Source organism: Orcinus orca, chromosome 8, assembly GCF_937001465.1.
Source record: "Orcinus orca chromosome 8, mOrcOrc1.1, whole genome shotgun sequence".
Lineage (NCBI taxonomy): Eukaryota > Metazoa > Chordata > Mammalia > Artiodactyla > Delphinidae > Orcinus > Orcinus orca.
The window spans coordinates 80,467,740-80,490,593 of record NC_064566.1 but is presented as its reverse complement, the minus strand read 5'-3'; the positions used below and the strand labels follow the sequence as shown (position 1 = coordinate 80,490,593).

Sequence of the window (22,854 nt, the reverse complement as noted above, 5' to 3'; positions counted from 1 at the left end):
TTTGTTTATCTTCTCAAAGAACCAGCTTTTAGTTTTATTGATCTTTGCTATCATTTCCTTCATTTCTTTTTCATTTATTTCTGATCTGATCTTTATGATTTCTTTCCTTCTGCTAACTTTGGGTTGTTTTTCTTCTTTCTCTAATTGATTTAGGTGTAAGGTTAGGTTGTTTTCTCGAGATGTTTCCTGTTTCTTTTTTTTTTTTTTGGTATGCGGGCCTCTCACTGTTGTGGCCTCTCCCGTTGTGGAGCACAGGCTCCGGACGCACAGGCTCAGCGGCCATGGCTCACGGGCCCAGCTGCTCCACGGCATGTGGGATCCTCCCGGACCGGGGCATGAACCCGTGTCCCCTGCATCGGCAGGTGGACTCTCAACCGCTGCGCCACCAGGGAAGCCCTCCTGTTTCTTAAGGTAGGATTGTATTGCTATAAATTTCCCTCTTAGAACTGCTTTTGCTGCATTGCATAGGTTTTGGGTCATTGTGTCTCTATTGTCATTTGTTTCTAGGTATTTTTTTATTTCCTCTTTGATTTCTTCAGTGATCACTTTGTTATTAAGTAGTGTATTGTTTAGCCTGCATGTGTTTGTATTTTTTACAGATCTTTTCCTGTATTTGATATCTAGTCTCATAGCGTTGCGGTCGGAAAAGATACTTGATACAATTTCAATTTTGTTAAATTTACCAAGGCTTGATTTGTGACCCAAGATATGATCTATCCTGGAGAATGTTCCATTAGCACTTGAGAAAAATGTGTATTCTGTTCTTTTTGGATGGAGTGTCCTTAAATATCAATTAAATCCATCTTGTTTAATGTATCATTTAAAGCTGTCTTTCCTTACTTATTTTCATTTTGGATGATCTGTCCATTGGTGAAAGTGGGGTATTAAAGTCCCCTACTATGATTGTGTTACTGTCGATTTCCCCTTTTACGGCTGTTAGTATTTGCCTTATGTATTGAGGTGCTCCTATGTTGGGTGCATAAATATTTACAATTGTTATATCCTCTTCTTGGATCAATTCCTTGATCATTATGTAGTGTCCTTCTTTGTCTCTTCTAATAGTCTTTATTTTAAAGTCTATGTTGTCTGATATGAGAATTGCTACTCCAGCTTTCTTTTGGTTTCCATTTGCATGGAATATCTTTTTCCATCCCCTTACTTTCAGTCTGTATGTGTCTCTAGGTCTGAAGTGGGTCTCTTGTAGACAGCATATATATGGGTCTTGTTTTTGTATCCATTCAGCCAATCTGTGTCTTTTGGTGGGAGCATTTAGTCCATTTACATTTAAGGTAATTATCAATATGTATGTTCTTATTCCCATTTTCTTAATTGTTTTGGGTTCATTATTGTTGATCTTTTCCTTCTCTTGTGTTCCTTGCCTAGAGAAGTTCCTTTAGCATTTGTTTCAGAGCTGGTTTGGTGGTGCTGAACTCTCTCAGGTTTTGCTTGTCTGTAAATGTTTTAATTTCTCCATCGAATCTGAATGAGATCCTTGCTGGGTAGAGTAATCTAGGCTGCTGGTTTTTCTCCTTCGTCACTTTAAATATGTCCTGCCAGTCCCTTCTGGCTTGCAGAGTTTCTGCTGAAAGATCAGCTGTTAACCTTATGGGGATTCCCTTGTGTGTTATTTGTTGTTTTTCCCTTGCTGCTTTTAATATGTTTTCTTTGTATTTAATTTTTGACAGTTTGCTTAATATGTGTCTTGGCATATTTCTCCTTGGATTTATCCTGTATGGGACTCTCTGTGCTTCCTGGACTTGATTAACTATTTCCTTTCCATATTAGGGAAGTTTTCAACTATAATCTCTTCAAATATTTTCTCAGTCCCTTTCTTTTTCTCTTCTTCTTCTGGAACCCCTATAATTCAAATGTTGGTGCGTTTAATGTTGTCCCAGAGGTCTCTGAGACCGTCCTCAGTTCTTTTCATTCTTTTTCCTTTATTCTGCTCTGCAGTAGTTATTTCCACTATTTTATCTTCCAGGTCACTTATCCGTTCTTCTGCCTCAGTTATTCTCCTATTGATCCCATCCAGAGTATTTTTCATTTAATTTATTGTGTTGTTCATCATTGCTTGTTTCATCTTTAGTTCTTTTAGGTCCTTGTTAAATGTTTCTTGCATTTTGTCTATTGTATTTCCAAGATTTTGGATCATCTTTACTATCATTATTCTGAACTCTTTTTCAGGTAGACTGCCTATTTCTTCTTCATTTGTTAGGTCTGGTTGGTTTTTATCTTGCTCTTTCATCTGCTGTGTTTTTCTGTCTTCTCATTTTGCTTATCTTACTGTGTTTGGGGTCTCCTTTTTGCAGGCTGTAGGTTCGTAGTTTCCGTTGTTTTTGGTGTCTGTCCCCAGTGGCTAAAGTTGGTTCAGTGGGTTGTGTAGGCTTCCTGGTGGAGGGGACTAGTCCCTGTGTTCTGGTGGATGAGGCTGGATCTTGTCTTTCTGGTGGGCAGGTGCATGTCTGGTGGTGTGTTCTGGGGTGTCTGTGGACTTATTATGATTTTAGACAGCCTCTCTTCTAATGGGTGGGTTTGTGTTCCTGTCTTGCTAGTTGTTTGGCATAGGGTGTCCAGTGCTGTAGCTTGCTGGTCGTTGAGTGAAGCTGGGTGCTGGTGTTGAGATGGAGATCTCTGGCAGATTTTCGCTGTTTGATATTATGTGGAGCTGGGAGGTCTCTTGTGGACCAGTGTCCTGAAGTTGGCTCTCCCACCTCAGAGGCACAGCACTGACTCCTGGCTGCAGCACGAAGAGGCTTTCATCCACACGGCTCAGAATAAAAGGGAGCAAAAGTAGAAAGAAAGAAAGAAAGAAAGAAAGAAAGAAAGAAAGAAAGAAAGAAAGGAAGGAAGGAAGGAAGGAAGGAAGGAAGGAAGGAAGAAGGGAAGAAGGGAGGGAGGGAGGAGGAGAAGGGGAGGGAGGGAGGGAGGGAAGGAAGGAAGGAAAGAAAGAAGATAAAATAAAATAAAGTAAGATAAAATAAAATAAATATATTAAAATAAAAATAATTTTTAAGAAAAAAAATTTTAAAGAAAACAAACAAACAAAAAAAACGGATGGATAGACCCCTAGGACAAATGGTGAAAGCAAAGCTATACAGACAAAATCTCACACAGAAGCATACACATACACACTCACAAAAAGAGAAAAAGGGGAAAAAATCATAAATCTTGCTCTCAAAGTCCACCTCCTTAATTTGGGATGATTCTTTGTCTATTCATGTATTCCACAGATGCAGGATACATCAAGTTAATTGTAGAGCTTTAATCCTCTGCTTCTGAGGCTGCTGGGAGGGATTTCCCTTTCTCTTCTTTGTTCTCACAGCTCCAGGGGCTCAGCTTTGGATTTGGCCCCGCCTCTGCATGTAGGTCGCCGGAGGGCGTCTGTTCTTCGCTCAGACAGGACGGGGTTAAAGGAGCAGCTGCTTCGGGGGCTCTGGCTCACTCAGGCGGGGCGGCCGGAGGGGTACGGAATGCCGGGCGAGCCTGCGGCGGCAGAGGCCTGCGTGACGTTGCACCAGCCTGAGGCGCGCTGTGCGTTCTTCCGGGGAAGTTGTCCTTGGATCCCGTGACCCTGGCAGTGGCGGGCTGCACAGCCTCCCCGGAAGGGAGGTGTGGATAGTGACCTGTACTCACACACAGGCTTCTTGGTGGTGGCGGCAGCAGCAGCCTTAGCGTCTCATACCTGTCTCTGGGGTCCGCGCTTTTAGCCGCGGCTCGCGCCAGTCTCTGGAGCTCCTTTAAGCAGCGCTGTTAATCCCCTCTCCTCGCGCACCAGGAAACAAAAAGGGAAAAAAAAGTCTCTTCCCTCTTTGGCAGGTCCAGACTTTTCCCCGGACTGCCTCCCGGCTAGCCGTGGTGCACTAACCCCCTGCAGGCTGTGTTCACGCCGCCAACCCCAGTCCTCTCCCTGCGATCTGACCGAAGCCGAAGCCTCAGCTCCCAGCCCTGCCCGCCCCGGCGGGTGAGAAGACAAGCCTCTCGGCACCGATCCTCTGTGCGGGAATCTCTCCACTTTGCCTTGCGCACACCTGTTGCTGTGTTCTCCTCCGCGGCTTCGAAGCTTTCCCCCTCCTCCACCCGCAGTCTCCGCCCGCGAAGGGGCTTCCTAGTGTGTGGAAAGCTTTCCTCCTTGACAGCTCCCTCCCACTGGTGCAGGTCCCGCCCCTATCCTTTTGTCTCTGTTTTTTCTTTTTTCTTTTGCCCTACCCAGGTACGTGGGGACTTTCTTGCCTTTTGGGAGGTCTGAGGTCTTCTGCTAGCGTTCAGTAGGTGTTCTGTAGGAGTTGTTCCACGTGTAGATGTATTCATGGTGTATCTGTGGGGAGGAAGGTGATCTCTGCGTCTTACTCTTCTGCCATCTTCCCCTCTAGGATCTCTAATGATGTTTTGAAAATAAACCTTACTCATTCGAATATAGAAAAGCTGGATTCATAAAAGTCTTTCTCCAAAGGAGGAGAAGGAGGAGGAGGGGGATAAGGAAGAAGGATCAGCAATCATCAAAACATTCAGTGCAGTAACAAGAGACAAAACAGCCCCAGGTGTGCCCATCTCCATAGGATTGCCTGTTAAGTATACAGAGGGCAGCAGGATCTTGAACCCCATTTTTCTGATAACAGACCCTTAGAAGTTCTGAGATTCTAAAGGATGGACCCACATATGCAAATAAGCTGGGGTTCAAAAGCAAGTTTGACTCAGGCTCTAAAGTGAAAATATTTTCATTTTTAGATAACTTGCCAATGGTGGATGAAGTATTATGGAAATGTAGCCAATCCTCGATCTCAGCCCAGTCCCTACCTACTTTATGAAACTGTACTTAAACCAAGAGATAATTAGTTAAAAGCAACTCAGATTTCTGTGTGTGGTGGTGGGGGGTTCCCCTTTTCCTCCTTTACTTCTCTTTACCTTTGTTCCTCTTCTTTGGTCTTCCAGGCTCTTGTTTATCTCAGAGAATAACTATAAATGTTCGGGTTGATTAATATCTTCATCAGCAGTTTCCTGGTGTGAATTCCAGATGACTCTCATTATTTATTCAAGTGCTCTTTTTTTTTTTTTTTTTTTTTGCGGTACATGGGCCTCTCACTGTTGTGGCCTCTCCCGTCGCGGAGCACAGGCTCTGGACGCACAGGCTCAGCGGCCATGGCTCACGGGCCCAGCCGCTCCACGACATGTGGGATCCTCCCGGACCAGGGCACGAACTCGCGTCCCCTGTATCGGCAGACGGACTCTCAACCACTGCGCCACCAGGGAAGCCCTACTGAAGTGTTTCTTTATGGAGTGTTGGATGTCAGCAAATGACTGTCTGAAAGAAGTACAACGTTTTCTTAAAAAAGGCAACATTTAATACCCGCAGTGAAGATGAAGTCATACATTCAGATATCCATTTGCCTTTTTCTCTTGGGGGAGTGGATTTTCTTCTAGAAGCAAGAGAAATTTTATGACCTGGTGTTTAAGAAAGAAGTTAGGATTATATATATGCTCTACTAATCTCAAATATTATCAGTCTTCCAGTTTAACTGTGGCAGAATGCATTGCTTTAATCTTCAAATGCATGCTTATTAACAAAGTGATTTTCTTTTAAGTAAGATGGGTATTTCAGTGGGCGTTGGTGAAAGCAAAGTCTTGATGGAATTTTAAAATGGCTTGTTATTTTAAACAAGTTATGTCTATTTCATCATGTGGTCTACTTTATCATGATTTCTAAGGGAAGAAAGAAAATGAAGAACTGTTCATCATTTTTCAGGTAGTAAATTCCCAAGAGTAGATACTTGTAAGTTGTATATTAGCAACCTGAACTTTAGGAGGAGAATATGGTTCATTGTTTGTTTTTTCTAGCATCAGTGATGGTCATTTTAGACATATTGAAAGTACATTTTACTGGCTTGCTTATGTATTTAAAAAATAACTCCCCAGTTAAAATTTATGCCTTCATTTGCACTAACATAGTACTGATTACATGTCTACCTTGTTTGTTCTTAGCTGATCACAAGACTGTCTCCTACCTCTACACAAAGCTGTAATCACCTTGAGGTCTAGAACTGTACCTTATTCATTTTCATGCTTATAAAAACCTGGCTCAGTGCATGTTTCATGGATGTTCAATAAATAATTGCTGAGTGTATTCTGATTACTGCTGCTCTGTTTCCATTTTTACTGGTAGTGTTTTGGTAGTCTTCATAAAATGAAACTTTGAAACAGTTTTGTGCCAGTATCTAGAATTAAAATGGGTCATGTCAAGAAGGTTACATATTAGAAAGAGCGTGGCATTTGAAATCAGAAAGACTTGAATCAGGCAATCTGGGAAGTCAGGGCCTTTCAAATTGTGGATCAGGAGACCTTGGGTACAGTTAGTGGGGCATGTCTAAAATATTTTTTAAATAATAAAATATAACATTTTAAAGAAATAGGCTAGGAAAGGATAAAACATTTCATATTACTTCAAGAATCTTTTTGTTTCAAAGACAGATGTTTGTGTGCTTTTGCCTGTGTGTGTGTGATGTAAAACTTGGTCACAATTTAAAATGCAGATTGTTGTCAAAAAAAGTTTAAAAAACAGTAAGCTTTGGATATTTGAATGTTTCATAATAGTTCTGAGCCTTGAATTTCTTATCTGTAAAATACAGTCAAATGATAACTCTTTTGAAGGTCTATTCTGAAGACTAATGATAGTAGTATATGTAAAATATTTTACATAGTACCTGATTTACATAGGAGACATGCAAAAGATGCTGCCTTTTACTAAAACTAATCCATTTAAAAGTTAATTGATTAAGATCTATTCAGGTGTACACAGGACTGAGTTAAGACTTTAAATCCATACAACTAATTTTCAAAATACTTTCTGATTTGAAAAACAATGATCTTAAAAAAATTAATCAGCAAGGACATTGCTTAATTAATTCACTCTGTTTATTGATTTTTCTTTGAGATCACTGCTTTTCAATTCAATAGAAGTATTTTTATTTACCAATCCATCTACTCAAGTAATATATTTAGAAGCTGGAATATATCCAAAGGAACATGACAGAAATTTTTAGGTGAGTCCAAACTTCTCCAATGAGGAGCAGTTATAGAATCTGGTGAAAGCCTACAAAAGAGACTTATTTCAGATGACATTGATTTCATATATTAAAAGGATTGTTGTGTGCCAGAGAAAGTAAGTGTGTTCTTGAAAAAAGGAAGAATGAAGACCAACATTTTGGAAGTTATGGAATAATAGAGTTCAACTCAAAATAAGAAACAAAGAATTATACCTAAGTCTGGTCCTGAAACATCATAGCTACATTAGAAGTGATGTTTCTCTGAGAAGGGTGAGTGAGTGTGGTGGGATTTGATATCATGCACACTGTCTTTTTAGTTTAAAAATTTGGTGATTTTTGATTGGCTTTTATGGGTTAGAAATCCTGATACACCATATACTGAAACTTTATGTTGAGCAACCCCATGTGACATATGCATATGAGATATGTTTTTTGTATAAATGGACCTGAAAGCTCAGTTCAGCAGAAAACACTGAGGAGTTTGCTAATTTTTATCCGTGAAGGAATCCATGCGTTTATCAGGTCAGTTCCCATCTTTCACAGGCATTTAACTGCTTATGCCTGGCTTTACTCTGAATTTCTTCCTTCATTTCGTCAATTACTTTTGTCTTTAGTACTTAATTAGAAACAAAAGGAGAAAAGAAGTCTATCTATTGGTCATTTTTAGCAACTCTACTGGATGTAAGCCCTGGTACAAATGTAGACAAGGTTTGGGCAATGATATGAGCATAAGAACACCTATAAAGAAGAAGAATACTGGGAGGCGAACTGATGATGTCTGGAAGGGGAGAGGAGACTCTATACAAAATGATGATTAGTCATACCTAGAAGCCGACCAAGAAAGGGAGACCTACAGGGGAGGATTTTTTTTTTTTTTTTCTGTAGCCTTTGGAAAGGCTTTGGGTGGCTTTAGATCTTGTTGGGGAAATGTAAAGGATATCCTCGTTCATAATGTAGTCTTAGTAGCTGAAAATGACTCTCCCCTCTGAAACAGTTTATAGACGAGAAATTGAGTTGTACTATATGTAAGCTGATTAGCCTAGTTAATATAGAGCTAAAATCAGAACATATATTATTTGACTTTGAATCCTGTATTCTAATACTAGTCCTGATGGATTACTGCCCTGAAACATTTTCTCTGAGTCTGATGGCCTCAGACAGCTGAACCTTGTCTCTTAGGGTTTTAGCTGTGGATTGTAATTACGTCAGGAATCTTCTATTTCTCACTATCAGTAGTAATGGAGAGTAGCTTTGTCAGAATGGACCATAGAGCTGAATGAGGCCTTAGAGATCTCATTCAGAAATTTTCAAACGTTATTTTAAAGTGAAACACTTTGTTCAAACAATATTTATGTAATAACAGTTTAATATATAAAACAGACCAGAAAGAGGATTAGGGGACTTAGACCACTGTCTGTCCCCACCTTCCACTCCTACCGCAGTACAACCATGAGGCTCCCAATCTTCATGTTCCCAAGAAGCATGATAATTAAAAAAAAAAGTCTATTTGATTGCCTTTGTTTTACAATCAGAGTTTCTTTGAATGCAGAAGAAAGAGGAAATTATTTTAGGACATCCTAGGAGAAAAATCCACTATCTCAAATATGGCAGAAACAGCCTTTAGGAATGGATTTCAGTGAGCATGACTCCACAGGAGTCCAGGGGAAGGAAAGATGTAAAACATGAGGAAATTGGCCCTAATGCTGCCCCAAATAGACATTTATAAATATTAATCAACTCAAGAGTACAATTGACCAACCATTTCTAGTACCTTTCCTAAAGAAAACAAAGTCTGTGAAAATAAATGTATTTCTCTGAATATAAACACTTGTTAGTGCTGATTTAAAATAATTTTGTATAGGTGCATTGTAGCAGCTGCAGCAATGGCTTTTTCCAGGGAATTCTGCAAAATAGCAACAGGTTTGGACAAGCCATCCTATAGTTTCATAGGGCAGTGTCTCTAAAGAGGCTGGTTTTCCTTTTATGTATTATCTGGAAATCAGTTGGAGCCTCCAGAGCCTTCTTAGGATAAGGTTCAGTGATTTTTGGATAAGAGAAATGGAGGGGCCAAGATCAAGTAATCACAATTTACGTAGTGACAGCTCTGAGAACTTAGTCCCAAGGCCAGGTTTAGTGGTTACTGATGTTTTTAATGATTACATTGCCAATGAGCTCATGTCTTATAATTTCCTGAGACCTGAGACTCCCTTAGGTGATGGCATATTTATAGCCTGTTTCAATGCTTTTTTCGTCCTGAATCCATGACTGAATGTTTAATAGTATCTGCTATTTCCTTGTCTGAAGACTCGTCTTGCCCAGTTTCACTTACCAACTTAGCACATGGAGGTAACTCTCCCTCAGGAAGAAAGTAAGTCTGTGTGCCAGTTGTGCCAATCACCAGCACGTTTTTCTTCAGGTCAATGGAACATTGATGTCTCTTGAGCATATCTAGCCCTAGAAGCATATCCATGGGCTGCTCTTCAAGTATAGAGAAAGAGCATTGTAAGAAATCACCTTCGATTTGAATCTGAGCTAGGTGAACTCGGCCAATAATTCTCTGCGTGCCCACACCTTTAGCAATCCCAGCCCATCGTCGGTCCACCAGCCGTATGATATTACATCTCTTTGCACAAGCTTGGCTCATAATGGTCATTTGGGCACCTGAGTCAACAAAAGCCTTCAAAGGATGTCCATTCACTTTGCAGTTGATGTAGAGCATGGCCACTTGTCCAAAACTCTCTGGAACCTCTTCCATCGCTATATTCATGTTCTCCTCAATGTTTTGCTGCTGGATCTCTTCCTCTATTTTGGCCTGAGCTTCCAAATCAAACGGGTCGGCAGAATAGAGGCTAAGTATCTCTTGCTCTCTCAGGGACCTTTCCCTTTGCTGCTCCATCAGGACCTGAGAAAAGGTCTCCAGGTTTCTACTGAGCAGGGCTTTGGCCAAGGCAGGATTGCATTCCTCCAGCAGGGACAGATCATGGGGGTTGGAAAGCACCATGTTTCGGATCAGGGTGGGGCTGTCCAGCCCTTGAGCAGAGGTCATCTTCTTTCCAGAGTCCAGGCCGCGGGACTGCTGGGCCGACTGTGCCCGCTGGTGCTGGTGGTGCTGCCGGGAGCTGGATGTCCCAGGCACGGCTGTCCCGGTGAAATTGCTCTGAGGCAGGCTGGATGTCTGGCCCAGAGGCCGGGGCCCCACGTTCTCCTTCTGGAGTAAAACGACCATGTCGCCGTCTTTGAGGCCATAGGAGCCCAACGAACAGTGGTCGTAGGCAAGGAGTCGCTCCATGTAGACAATCTGGATCTCCTCGGCGGGGATGCCAGACTCAAGCTCACAGAGGACACGGAAGTTGTGGAGCTCAAAGTCAGGGCTGACCTGGAGGGAGAAGGTGGCCTCGGAGAGGTCCCTCCGCACACAGTAGACAGTGAGCAGCATGGCATGGGCCCGGGAAGGCCAGCTGGGCAGAGGGTATCGGGTTGCTCACTGGCTGAATGGAGCTGGTCTCTGTAGATGGCTCAGCTGCACCTCACGACTCAGTGTCTTGTTTAGGTTCATTCACCTCTCAAGGAGGTGCAGCCACTCACCAGTCTGGGTGGCCGCTCGCCAGCCTTAGTGCCTGCTGCTTGGCCTCGTGGAACCTTGAGGGGACACGTGTGTTCTGAAGCCCATTTGTATGTGTGCTGCTTGTAACTTAGAATGCCTGTTCCCATAGAAACAAAGTCACTGGAGTCCATTTGGTTCCAAGGCTAGCCCTTCAAAACCTATTTAACCCATGGTCTGAAAAAGATTGTTTCAGCTTTTCCTAAACAACATATTAACATTTTGTTCTTTGAGAATTGTATTCTATGTACTTTTACTTATCCCCCAAACAGTGAGTGCTTGTTTCCTACATGGGAAGTATCAGGCTATGTGCTTGGTATAAAAAAAAGATACATCAGACTTGGTGCGTTCCCTTGAGGGTCTCACATTCTAGGGATAGATTGATGGTAAATGGGTAAATCACAATACCGGAGGTAAGTACTTTGCAGACGTGTTCAGCATGCTGAGGGATGTCTTTAGAGAGAGGAGACAAGTGGATGTTGAAGGATGAGCATTTCCCATGTGGAAAGTGGGGAGAGTCACTCGAGACAAAAAGAATTGTATGTATAAAGCAAGAATTCATTACAAGGCCTGTTATTTCCAGAGAAATGTGAGACGTTAAACGTCTTAATAGGATAAATCTGTACATGAATTCGAATGGCAGGACATGAAGCTGGAAAAAATTCATTGGAGCCAAGTTATAAGGAGTCACATATGGGCCCAAGGAGTTTAAATATTATCAATAAGCAAGAATCCTCCCCTCCCCACCCTTCCCCCCCAGAGGGAGAGAAAAAAGAGAAAAGAAAGGAAATGGAAGAGATTTGAAGCAGGTCTTTGCGATGTTTATTTGTTTTATTTAATTGATTTAAGGAAGAGGTTTCTCACAACAAATGGAAGACATACGTTTTGGCAGGAGGGTCAGGTAGAGGCTTTCTCAGTGGCTCAAAGAGGGGGCTCTTGCTAGAATACGAAAATGTAAGAGGCAGTGGAGAATTAAAGTGTTTCATAAGTAGAATGGACAGGATATGTTTACCCATTGGATCTGGGGAGCAGAATTGTATGGAAAACACAGAGGGTCTCTAAAATAGGAGACTGGTTAGAAATAGGCCATTACCTTGAATGGATGAGTGAGAGGAACCTTGAGGAGACCAATCTGACATCTATTCTGTAGTAAAATGCATGGGGAATGCCACACTGGAGGCCAGATTTGCCTCACTCCCTGACCCTAGGGCACAGCCCTGCCCCATACCAGAGTGGAGGCGCAAAGGCAAGGGTAATGTGGTGCCTCAGGGCAAAAGGAAATCGTCTAGAAAATCCTTGAGTGCCAGTTCTTTTTCTTTAGATTTCACAATGTGTTTTGCCCTGTAAAGAGGTCATGCTTTCCTAGCTTGGTCTTCCCAAGTATATTTTCTTATGAACCAAAAGGTAGTCAATATCCTCTGCCTCATCCCCTCTCCTTGTTTCAAGTCTTGTCAGAAGACCTGCACTATTACTTAGAGAAAGATGTTGCATCAGTCTAAAGAACTGGGGCGGGGGGAGGTGTCCCTGTTTCTCATGTGTTTGTCTCAGGTGGAGGACTATATTTCACTCATTGCTCTAATTATCCTAATGTTTCATACTCATATTCATTTATGTTTGGAATGTTGACTGAATGCCTACTGTGTGTGAAGCATGTGCAAAGCTTCAGGGATGCACATGATAATGTTAAATACAGGCTGTGTTCTTAAAGGAGCACAGTCTAAAATAGAGGACACACACACACACACACACACACAAATTGGGGGTTTAAAAAAGTACCATAGAATCTGGCAGAATGTGGGAGAAATTAATAATATATGCAGAACAAATGCAGAATATGGAGAGGGCTGTTGGGCAGGGAAGGCTTCCTGAAAGAGTTGGACTTAGATGACAAGTCAGTCATGTAGGGGTGGGCTGGGGTGGAGGACAAGGCTGAGAAGAAGACTGCCTGACTTAGAGCCTTTAACAGGAAAGGCAGCACTTCATGATAAGGAGGATTTTATAAAAATTTAGGGGAAAAAAAACTAGCATCATAATATTCTTGTAGAAAATTATGAATTATTTACAACTATCTTTCATTATTTATAGAGATGGATGGCCCTTTGGCCCAACGATTTTAAGTTAATAAATTTCTTCTGTGGTTCTTAGTGTCCTCATCAGAGATCAGTAGTGGTTTCCTCTGAGTTTGGGAACAACTATAAGGTGAGACATGTTCATATGCAAATTACTCTGCTAAGGAGCAGATGAGAAGTTGGTAGGGCTTACGTTCCACGTTCCTTTCCCCCTACCCCAACCAGCTTCAGACAATGTTGCTTAAAATCTTAATAAGTTAAGGAGATAATACTAGGGTTTTTGTCTTTTTAAGCAGTGAATAAAATTATTTTTGTAGAATAAGATTATTTTTTGGCAAAACAGGTATTCAGGATTCACATCAAAAGCAGCCAGCAACTTTTTTCATGTTACCATTGCCTTCATACTGAACATAATTAAGTTTTATGCAGTATGTTTTATTATCTTGTTGTAATTCTTTACTTTTGGTGGCATTTTTCATTTATGTGCCTTTTACTATTTTACCCTTTACTGAGAACACACAGTGGAAAGCAAAGAGACTCAAGGTCTGGCCAATGAACTGTCATCATTCCATAGATCACAGGATGTCAGGATTGGCAGGGAGCCTTCGGATTCTGTGGTCCAGTCAACCATCTAGATCTTAAACCTCTGTTGCAATTTGCAACAGAGGTTTAAGCCTGGAATCTGAAAAGATAAATACAGCCTCCTGGGGCTGTTTAGTACTTAATTTTGTATATTCTTTGATTTTTTTCATTTTACTCAGTATTATTGGTGATTCAAATACCATATGTGTAATTCTCTTACCTCAAAATTTTAATTAAAAACCTCTTTTAATTATGTAATAAATGGGGGATCATTGGGAGTATATAAAGATACTCCTAAATGTAAAACGTTCTTATACCTTAAATCCTTATTGTACAGACCACTTGGAAATGGGAGGTTTGAATAATCTAGGGGTACTAATCTGGGTAACTGAAGGTTATTGCAACTTTTCTTTAGGAGTTTTTGTGAAGTATATACTCTTACTTTTCTTCCTTGGTAAGTACAATGTAGGAACATAATTGAATCTTTCTTTGATAAGTGAGACACCTGCAAGGTCTCAGGGCTATCACTCAGAAAATCAATTCTCATTGTATAGCCTAAATACCCATAAAATAGAAAAGATGACACTTATTTCATACTGGCCAAGTAAATAACCCCAAAATTATTTTTATTTTTATTTTTGCGGTACGCAGGCCTCTCACTGTTGTGGCCTCTCCCGTTCCGGAGCAACAGGCTCCGGACGCGCAGGCTCAGCGGCCATGGCTCACGGGCCCAGGCGCTCCGCGACATGTGGGATCTTCCCGGACCGGGGCACGAACCCGTGTCCCCTGCATCGGCAGGCGGACTCTCAACCACTGCGCCACCAGGGAAGCCCCAAAATTATTTTTTGAAGTAAATTCACAGTAATACCTTTTATAACTTGCTTCTTTATAAAAACTTAATGCAGCAAAAATCCAGGTAATTAATGGTTCCACTTAGTACAGTGAGCTGATGTTTAAAGTACCATCTCTTGCTTTACAGAGCAAAACAAATGTCCTTTATCTGAAAAAATAATATAGCTACATGAATGTCATTATGTAGTGTATACAATAATTAAACCACATTAAGCAAATATATTAGCTTGCTGTATTTTGACTCTTTCCTTTAAATACATGCCTGGTGTTACTTTAAAAATATAGTGTAATTGAGACCTATTAAAACAGTTAAATCATCACTTGAGATTTTCAATGCCATTTAGGGAAAGATACAGAATTTTTAAAGCTGTATTCATAGGCTGAACAACTAAGTTTCCCACTGTATTCATAGGTTAAACAACTAACTTTCCCGCTGTTTTTCTGTTTGCAATACAATACATTGTGCCAGAACTGCCACTAATGAATAACATTTATTTCTTCAGGTAGTTAATCATTTAGTAGACACGTTAAAATGCTCTGATGGAAGTTTAAGCTTTTTATTAGTTTGTTTGGAGGTTTCCCCTATTAAAAAAGTTTAGTATTGCCCATTTTTGAAGCTTAAAGACCATGATAAGTCCTCTTAAATATATAAATAGATACGTAATTGAAGAAACTCATGAGACCTGAGAAATTAGTCTGCTGGGAACTCAGCTAGTGTTTTTTCTTTATTGTAAGAAACTAAAGAATATGAACAGAAGACCCACACATGCCTGCACACGTGTGCACACACACACACATGCGTGGAGAGAAAGAGCAAGCACACACTCAGGATATGTTTTCAATTACTTTGAGAATGCAATGAAGATGATGTCACTTTTCAGTGGGAGTATTTTTATCGTGCCTTTGTTTATTACTTTATTTTATAGATTATCATTTTAACAACATCATAAAAAGAGATGCATTTTAAGGTATACACTGCATATTGAAAGTAATATAATCTCTTGATAACTTTTAGTGTTTCAATATATATATATACTTTCCATGTCTAAATATACATGTATGTGTATTTTCATTTTAAAGAAAGTTTGCTACTATGATTTTGTACTTTGTCTTAAGAATATAAAATGTCTTAAGAATATAAAAGAATATAAGAATATAAAAAATATTCTGATCTATGGGATGCCCACCTTGTTTATTGAAGGTTTAAAGATTACTTATAATTTGTGAGGGAAACATTTATAGATTAAATAAATTTAGTGTAACAAATTAAAAGCAGGATAAAAACAATTTATAACTTTGTGGGTTGATAATTACTTTTCTTAACTTTCAGTGTACCTTAGAAAAGGAATGTATTTATTTTCCTATTCCTGCTGTGAGAGTAGCCATATAACACAAAATAGTAGCAGAAATGATAATAGGGCCTTATGTTTTGAATTCAGCTGTGACTGAGGAAAATTATTCAAACCACTTTTTATCGTTTACTCGTTTATAGTAACTTGTAATGAGCTCATCTCAAAAACACTGTCACGATAGTTTAGAAATGCCAGTGGGATCTATTTATAAGTTCAAATACACTTTAATAGTTCTATCAATAATTTACTTGTGGATTCTATACTTTTCTGCTTTGTCCTTCCTGTATACTTAGTCCTAGTGAGAAACCAGTGGAAGTATCTTGGCTTGGTCCAATTAGTTATAAAAAAATCTGTATTTGGAAAGTTATAGATTTGTTTAACTAGTTCAGTTTTCTGCCACTTGGAGATTAGCTCAGAAACATGTTAATAATTTCTCGTAGTAAATATTTAATGACCACTTCCTATGAGCAAATCAGTGGACTAGTAGGGGCTTTGAGGACAGAAAGATGAATAGGAGTCACTTTCCTCCAAAGAACAAGATATCTACTAGGCCAGATAAGACTCAAGCACTTTGAATCATTTTATGTAACAGAAATTAGTAAAAGTCGTGATAGATGTATAAATAAAATGCTGTGCTTGGATAGAGGTTACTTGTTTGGGTGAGGGGTGCAGGGAGTGAGTAGGACTATGCAGAAAGCTCACTGGTGAAAGTGCTACTGAGTTCAACCTGGAAGTATGATTTGGTCACAGCCATAGTTAAATTTTACCCCCTGGGTTTAGAGGAACAATCCTTTCCTTGATGTGTCATGCCATACACTTGACTCCTTTCTCCTCTTACACACATACATTTTACTGTTCATTTTGTTTCCTTGTAGATGCTATTATCAAATGGATGCAGTAGAATAGTAGGGTCGGTACAGGGAAGGAATAATATTCTAGCCTTCTCCCTGAAACCTAGCATTCACACAGGCACCCACACAGACAAACAGAATGAATATCCATGTTTGTTTCTGTACAGAGCCTGGCTGGTTAAGCTAAGAGACAGTCTTTATCAGGAGGAAAAGCCTATGCAGTGCCTGGATTGAAATCTGCATAGGTCTTGTTCTCAGTTCACCTTCATCTGCTTTAGAGTTAGTGAAGATTCCTTCAGGACGTTGGCATTGCCTTGCCTATCAGTCTTAGATTGTTACTGTCTAGTCTGTGGAGATATTTTATTAGAAAATGTGTAGAGGCTGCATCAGGAATTTCCAAATGTCCTTGTAAGTGCTTTCAGTGTGAGTGTATATAATTAGTGAATATAATACTTTGTTTTTTAAAAAGGTGTTGATAACACTACACATATATGGATAATACAGGGCAAAACATTCTGAAAGTAACCAGTTTTTGCATTGTCTACATATATTCACTTCTGATGCATGAGACATCTAACCCCAGGGCACAGAGTAATTAGCACGCAGTCCAAACAGGAAGGGTCTGAAGAGGCCTCCAGCCACCAGCCATGCCACCACAAAAGCCAGTAATGTGACAGGTCACTTCATTTATTGTGACACTTTGGATCAGATAGAATGGATGTATGTTTCCTCATAGAAGAGAGGTATATTGGAAGGATCTCAAATAAATAAAGAAGCCCATTGTACCACAACAACATGGTCATTTTGATATTTTATGAATTATATGCATGATAGGTGATGTTTCTACAACTGTCTTATAAAAGACAAAATTTCCAGGTTGTTTATGTAGCTTTCTCTATTCTAAACAGCAGCTGAGTTAATTGATCACCATGGTAATTAGCATGGCTAAAACCCATCTGTCTGTAGAATTTAACTGTATTCTAACCATGAAAATGAGAAAGCCTGATAAACAAAAGCTTCAATTGAAAAAAAAAAAATAGCAAACAAAAGAGAAATCAACTCACCTATTTTGCTCAGATAAATTAAATTTAGCAGCCTAGATACAAGGAGAATTCTTTCTTAGGCCATCTAAATGATATCAGGTCCAGAGAATTCTCCTTCTTATTATCAGAATGGTTTGGGAGTGTTAATGTCTTCGTGGGCTATCTCTCTATTCTGAGAGACATGAAACCCCCAGGCTTGTCCTTTATTCCATTGTCATTTCCATTCCACTTATGAATATTCTGTTTCACTCAGCTCATAAAATGTGCTTAACTGCTGATATGCTTCTGTTTACTCATATATTGGTAAAATATTTCAGTGCTGCTAATTCACAGAACATGAATAGTCTCTCTTTGGAGGCCTCCAAAGGACACGTACTAATCAGAGAAACCACATACCCTGGCTTTTAAAATAAGAGACCCAATTTCAGATGTTGAAGGGAAAGAAGATAGGATCATTGATTTTTTTTTTTTCTTTACAAACTATAAATGAAATGGAACAGAAATGTCTTTGGTAACCCTAACAAAACTTATTGAGTTTTGAGTCTTATTTTTCTCTATTTCCTTATTTTTCTACAAAACAACCTAAATTACTATTAATCTTAAACAAAGACATGGTTTGATTTCATGTTCTTACTTCAGTGTGTTTCATCTAGAATGTAGAATTGTGGTGAGCCCTTCATGCCTGTGACTGAGAGACACTAGATCAAATGTTAAGGATAACTCATAAATTACTGCTTCTACAACATAAAATATACTGGCATTAAATTGACATCAAAAAGTGGAGCCCCACTGAAGTCAAGGTTTCTGATACTAAGATTGTGCTCTCAGACTATGTCTTTAGAGAAAAATTTAAACCAAACAGGATCATCAACTACTGAACTTGCAGTAAGCCAGCCTAAATTAAAAAGCAGTGACAATTTCAGGTAGGAGGTATACTTTGTGTTTGTTGGGATGGATCTGTAGCAAATTTATCTAGCAGTTAGCCTCAGGTCTCTACCTTCTCTTTTGTAGTCCTAGGTAGATCATTCCTTTATGGTATTGAATTCTTCATCTAAAATAGCTAGGACCATCCTAGATAAAAGGTACCTCAATAAAAGAAAAAGAATTTATCTTACAATAAAATAGGCTCTAGGTGAATCACTTCTTACAAAGAAGGCTGCAATTTCTTTCCTTTGAAAATATCAACTCGTTGTGACTCTGTGACCATAAAACATCAACAAAATACAAGCATCTTAAAAAAACTAGTATCAAACATTTAATCAAGTTATATTATTCTATCCTTGTATACAACAACAGTATTCAATATCTGCAGTAGTGGAAAAACAGTCACACATACACACACACACATATACACACACTAGAACTGGGTTGGATACACAGATCAGTAAGACAAAGCCTGTTGTGGCTCTGAAGTGAAAAAAAGGAGGGTTTATGTTCACTGGATTTGTCACATTATCTGAATGCCCTTGGACAAAGCATATATTTCTCTGAGCCTCATTTTCCTCTTATATAAAATAAGGATAATGACAATGATCTCTTTTCCATAAGATTTTGCTGTGGGCTTAATGGATAGATAATTTGAATTTGTCCTGTAAATAGAAAAGCACTCTACCGAAGTTTTTTTTCCCTCGATGAGTAGAAGCAATAATTAACCCAGAAAAGTTAAGAAGAGAGGTTAAAATTTATATATCCTGAAGGTGATATGCAGATTAATTTTTAAGCCCTCATTGACTAGGACTTGGTGCTTTTGTGCTTTTAGAGCTGTCCCTACTCTCTTCAACCTTGCACTCCAGGCTTCTCAGGGTAGTAGCAAGAGTCTGTCACTAATTTGTTTCAAAACCCCAAGAAGTATCCTTCAAAAGTTGAAAATAAATCCATTCAGAGTGTATTATCTCAACAACTTATTCAGTGTCATTTTTAACCATAGCAGTCTGTGAGCTGTTCTTCAGTGTTGTTTTTAACCAAAGGAAGTAGACAACAAGGTTCTGCTTGTAAGGCGCTTACAGAATTGTTGAGCAGAAAGAACATAATGAAAAGATAATCCATTCACCATAATTAAAACTGTTGCAAAGTAAGTCAAGTTAGTAGACAACCAAATTGTTGATGTTGATGCCAAAAGTATAAGTATGGTCTTTCCCATAAATTATGGTTTGGAATCATTATTATGGACGGTCATGTGTTAGATGGAACAATGAGAGAGCCTCATTCCACATACCTTCCTCAAAGTCCTTTTTTTTTTTTTTTTTTTAACCAAATCCTCAGAGCAATTTACAGAGCTGAGCAAATCAACACTCAAGAAGCTCTTTCTTGAAGTAAAACCTACATACAGAAAAGTGCATGAATCACATACACACAGCTCAAAAAGCTTTTCTAAAAAAGCAAACACATATATGAATCCAGCACCCAGTTTAAGAAAGAGAATTAACATTTGTGGTCACTTCCAGCCTCCACTTAGTCCCAAAAGCGACCACTATCCTGACTTCAAACAACATTGATTCATTTTGCCTGTTTTTGTTTCTTACGTAAATAGACTCATACAGTAAGTACTCTTGTGTTTGGCTTCTTTTACTCAACAATATGCTTGTGACATCTATCTATAGTGTTATATGTAGATGTAACAGAGTCATTTGGACTGGACAGTAGGGGACTCCTCGGGACAATTGGTAACAAGCATCTAGAAGTCCCCTTGAAGAACTGATATTTTGACGGTGGTCATTGATCCTGTAGCCATGGAACAGCAGATGCAGTCTCTCAGAGCAGGACCTTCGAACTTTTGTGATGGTGCACCTCATTAGTTAAAAAGAATCAACAAGAAACTTTGATCACATTCTCAATATGTGTATATTTATAAACTATATGTAGTACTGTATAACATTATAAAATACAAAAAGGATAGATAATTTAAATGGATCGGTTAAATACTACTTTTTGTCTACCCTCACCAATGCATCTGGAGGTGCAAGAACCTTACTTTTGAGACCATCAGAAAAAGCAATTAAGACTCTGTTGCTCTGGATGTATGCCCAAGGAGCAGGCTTCCTTTCAGCGTGGCATAGGTTAGGATCAAAACAGGAAGGCAAGTATCTAAAGAAAGCCTACCCTTAAGAGGTACTGCAGAGAACCATGCATGTAATGGCACTTCATGGGCTAAGAAGACAGTGTCACAGCCACAGCCACTGAGTCAGGAGCAGCTGGAACACAACTCTGCCTGCCCTAGCTTTCCCACCTCTTGTACTGGCTTCAGGGGCAAAAATGCAAAGGGCATTTGAGGGACTCTGTAGAGAGTCCATGTGGGAACTGACAGTCAGATGATGAAGGTGTGCCCAAAAGGAAAGAGGGAGATAAGGAAGGCAGATTCAGAACATCTTTACCTTTGCTGCCCAGTGGCTGGAAAAGTTTATCAGTGCTTTAGAAAGACGGTACTGCTGAATAAACAAAGCTGTGATTTTGTTATGCTTATACTTTTGAAGCAGATACTGTTGCTGCCCCAGCTCATCTCCCTGAGCCCAGGCTTGTGTTCCTGTAAATGCTGACAGCTTCCCATTTCCAGAGCTCTTGTGTCTTAGTTTCTGTGTCTCTGGAGAGCTTGCTCAGACCTCCTCAGCTTGGAAGTGCTGGGGCTCTAATGTCTTCAGAAACAACTCTCAAGCAGCAAATGATGGGATTTGGTGGATAAATGACCCAGCTTCTCCATCTTTCTGTGGGGCAATTCTGAAGTCTGCTCCACACGGTGCCTCAGAGGTGTTGAACTGCAGTGGCCCACAGCAATGCTGTGTTCACTAGGTTTTCTCCCTGCCTTGTCTCAGTTTATCCACTTCTCGCTTATGCATCCTGGAATGCCCTCCCAAATAAAGACTGTCTACACCCACATCCTTGTCTTAGTGTTAACGTCTGAGGAGAAACAACCATAAATGAATTTGGGCGGGCAGGGGTGGTGGTGGTTACATATTTATCTATTGTGTTGTGTGTGGGTTTTCTTCAGTCATTTCTTCCAGATTCTCAAACAATTCATTTACATTTTACAAAAAGATAAACATGACGGGTTTACACCTCACATCATCTGGTCAAAATCTTGATGCCTGGTTCCAGGTTCAATGTGGGTGTGTAGCTTTCACTAATTCTATCTACTCTGTAACAGTGTTCTCAATTGTTGCTCTAAATTGGCTGATTCCAATTCGAAAGTGCTCTGTCAATTAAGCTCACAGTTTTATGTATTCGGTAATTACAATATATAATAAAATGTAGACAGTTTGACATAAGTCTTAAGGGCATGGACTTTGGATGTACTGAGATTCAATTCCCCCACTTTGACACTTTTAGTTCTGTGCATAAATTTCTTTATGTTTTAAACAAGAGCCTCAGTGTTGATATCCCGTTTTCTTTATGTTTTAAACAAGAGTCTCAGTGTTGATATCCCGTTGACTCCTAAGAAGTCCACCTGGCGTTAGTTTGTGGGCTTGTTCTTAAGCATCAATCATGTTATGATACGTGATTAAGGATGTGTTCCATATTCTGCCCACAACTTCTTGAGATCAGTTCTTCAGTAGAGGTTATATAGATTTGACACTTATGTGTGCAAATTGGTAATTTGTATGCACATTTTTTACAGAGGCCTTATGTGTATCTCTCATTGTTTTGACAATATTAGCAAACATTAGAGAGACACAGACTTAAGCATCAGTTATTTGTATGTAATTCATGAGACTTATTGTGGTTCTTTGAAGAAAATTCATATTCTCTGACCAAGTTGTTTTACATTTGAAATATGGTTAGAATAGCAGTGTTATAGGCAATGAATAAACATCTTGTTTCATTTTTCTTTGTATCATATCATCATGTTCAAATGTATTCTTAAGCATATACTTGGAGATGTTTTGATTTAGCTATTTTATCATCTAAATTTATAATCCAAGATGAAAACTCCTTCTTGACACTAAATGCCAAATTATGTGCTTTGTGAGACGTTTTTGTTCATAAGAGTCACAAAGGGAAGTACCTCTTCACTCAAGTGATTTTTATTCCTCATAGCCTTAGTTAATATTACACTATCACACATATGTTCAAGTTTATAAGAGGTTGTCAAAAGCAAAGATGTTGAAGATACGTTTGGGATCATATTAACATTAGTCAGAGTGTCCCAAGTTTGTACACCTTTTTTCCTTAGATTAGCAATGTTTGTATATTAAAATATGTCCAATGTTAGAGACACAAGTTGTGATAATTTCTCTCTGAATATGGCTTTTAGACGTAATAGGGAAATCATTTCTAAGAGAATTTCTGCAGTAAATGTGTAAATTGTAATAAGCATTTTGCCAACCTATAAAATTCCCTTTGAGCGTCCATGGTGGCTATAATACTAGTTCGTTGTTGAAAGAGAAATGCTGAGCATGTGTTTAGCAAATCTCCTGATCATGTTTATGTAATCTTTAGTCTATGACTACATAATGTGTTTCAAGGAAAAGATATG

At 39.3% G+C, this 22,854-nt stretch overlaps 2 protein-coding genes across 3 annotated transcripts in view; one reads left to right on the top strand and one right to left on the bottom strand.

Annotated features, from left to right (window-relative positions):
- PDGFD (platelet derived growth factor D) overlaps positions 1-22,854 on the top strand; it is a 239,603-nt gene that overhangs the window by 120,673 nt on the left and 96,076 nt on the right. The window lies entirely within an intron of this gene.
- On the bottom strand, positions 9,178-10,687 carry DDI1 (DNA damage inducible 1 homolog 1). Its single transcript, XM_004282188.2, has one exon. It carries the CDS (start codon positions 10,471-10,473, stop codon positions 9,274-9,276), a length of 1,200 nt encoding a protein of 399 aa, XP_004282236.1. The 5' UTR covers positions 10,474-10,687; the 3' UTR covers positions 9,178-9,273.

Excerpts from the sequence above, each read along its gene's own strand:
- DDI1 (XM_004282188.2), bottom strand. The coding sequence starts at position 10,473 with ATGCTGCTCACTGTCTACTGTGTGCGGAGGGACCTCTCCGAGGCCACC.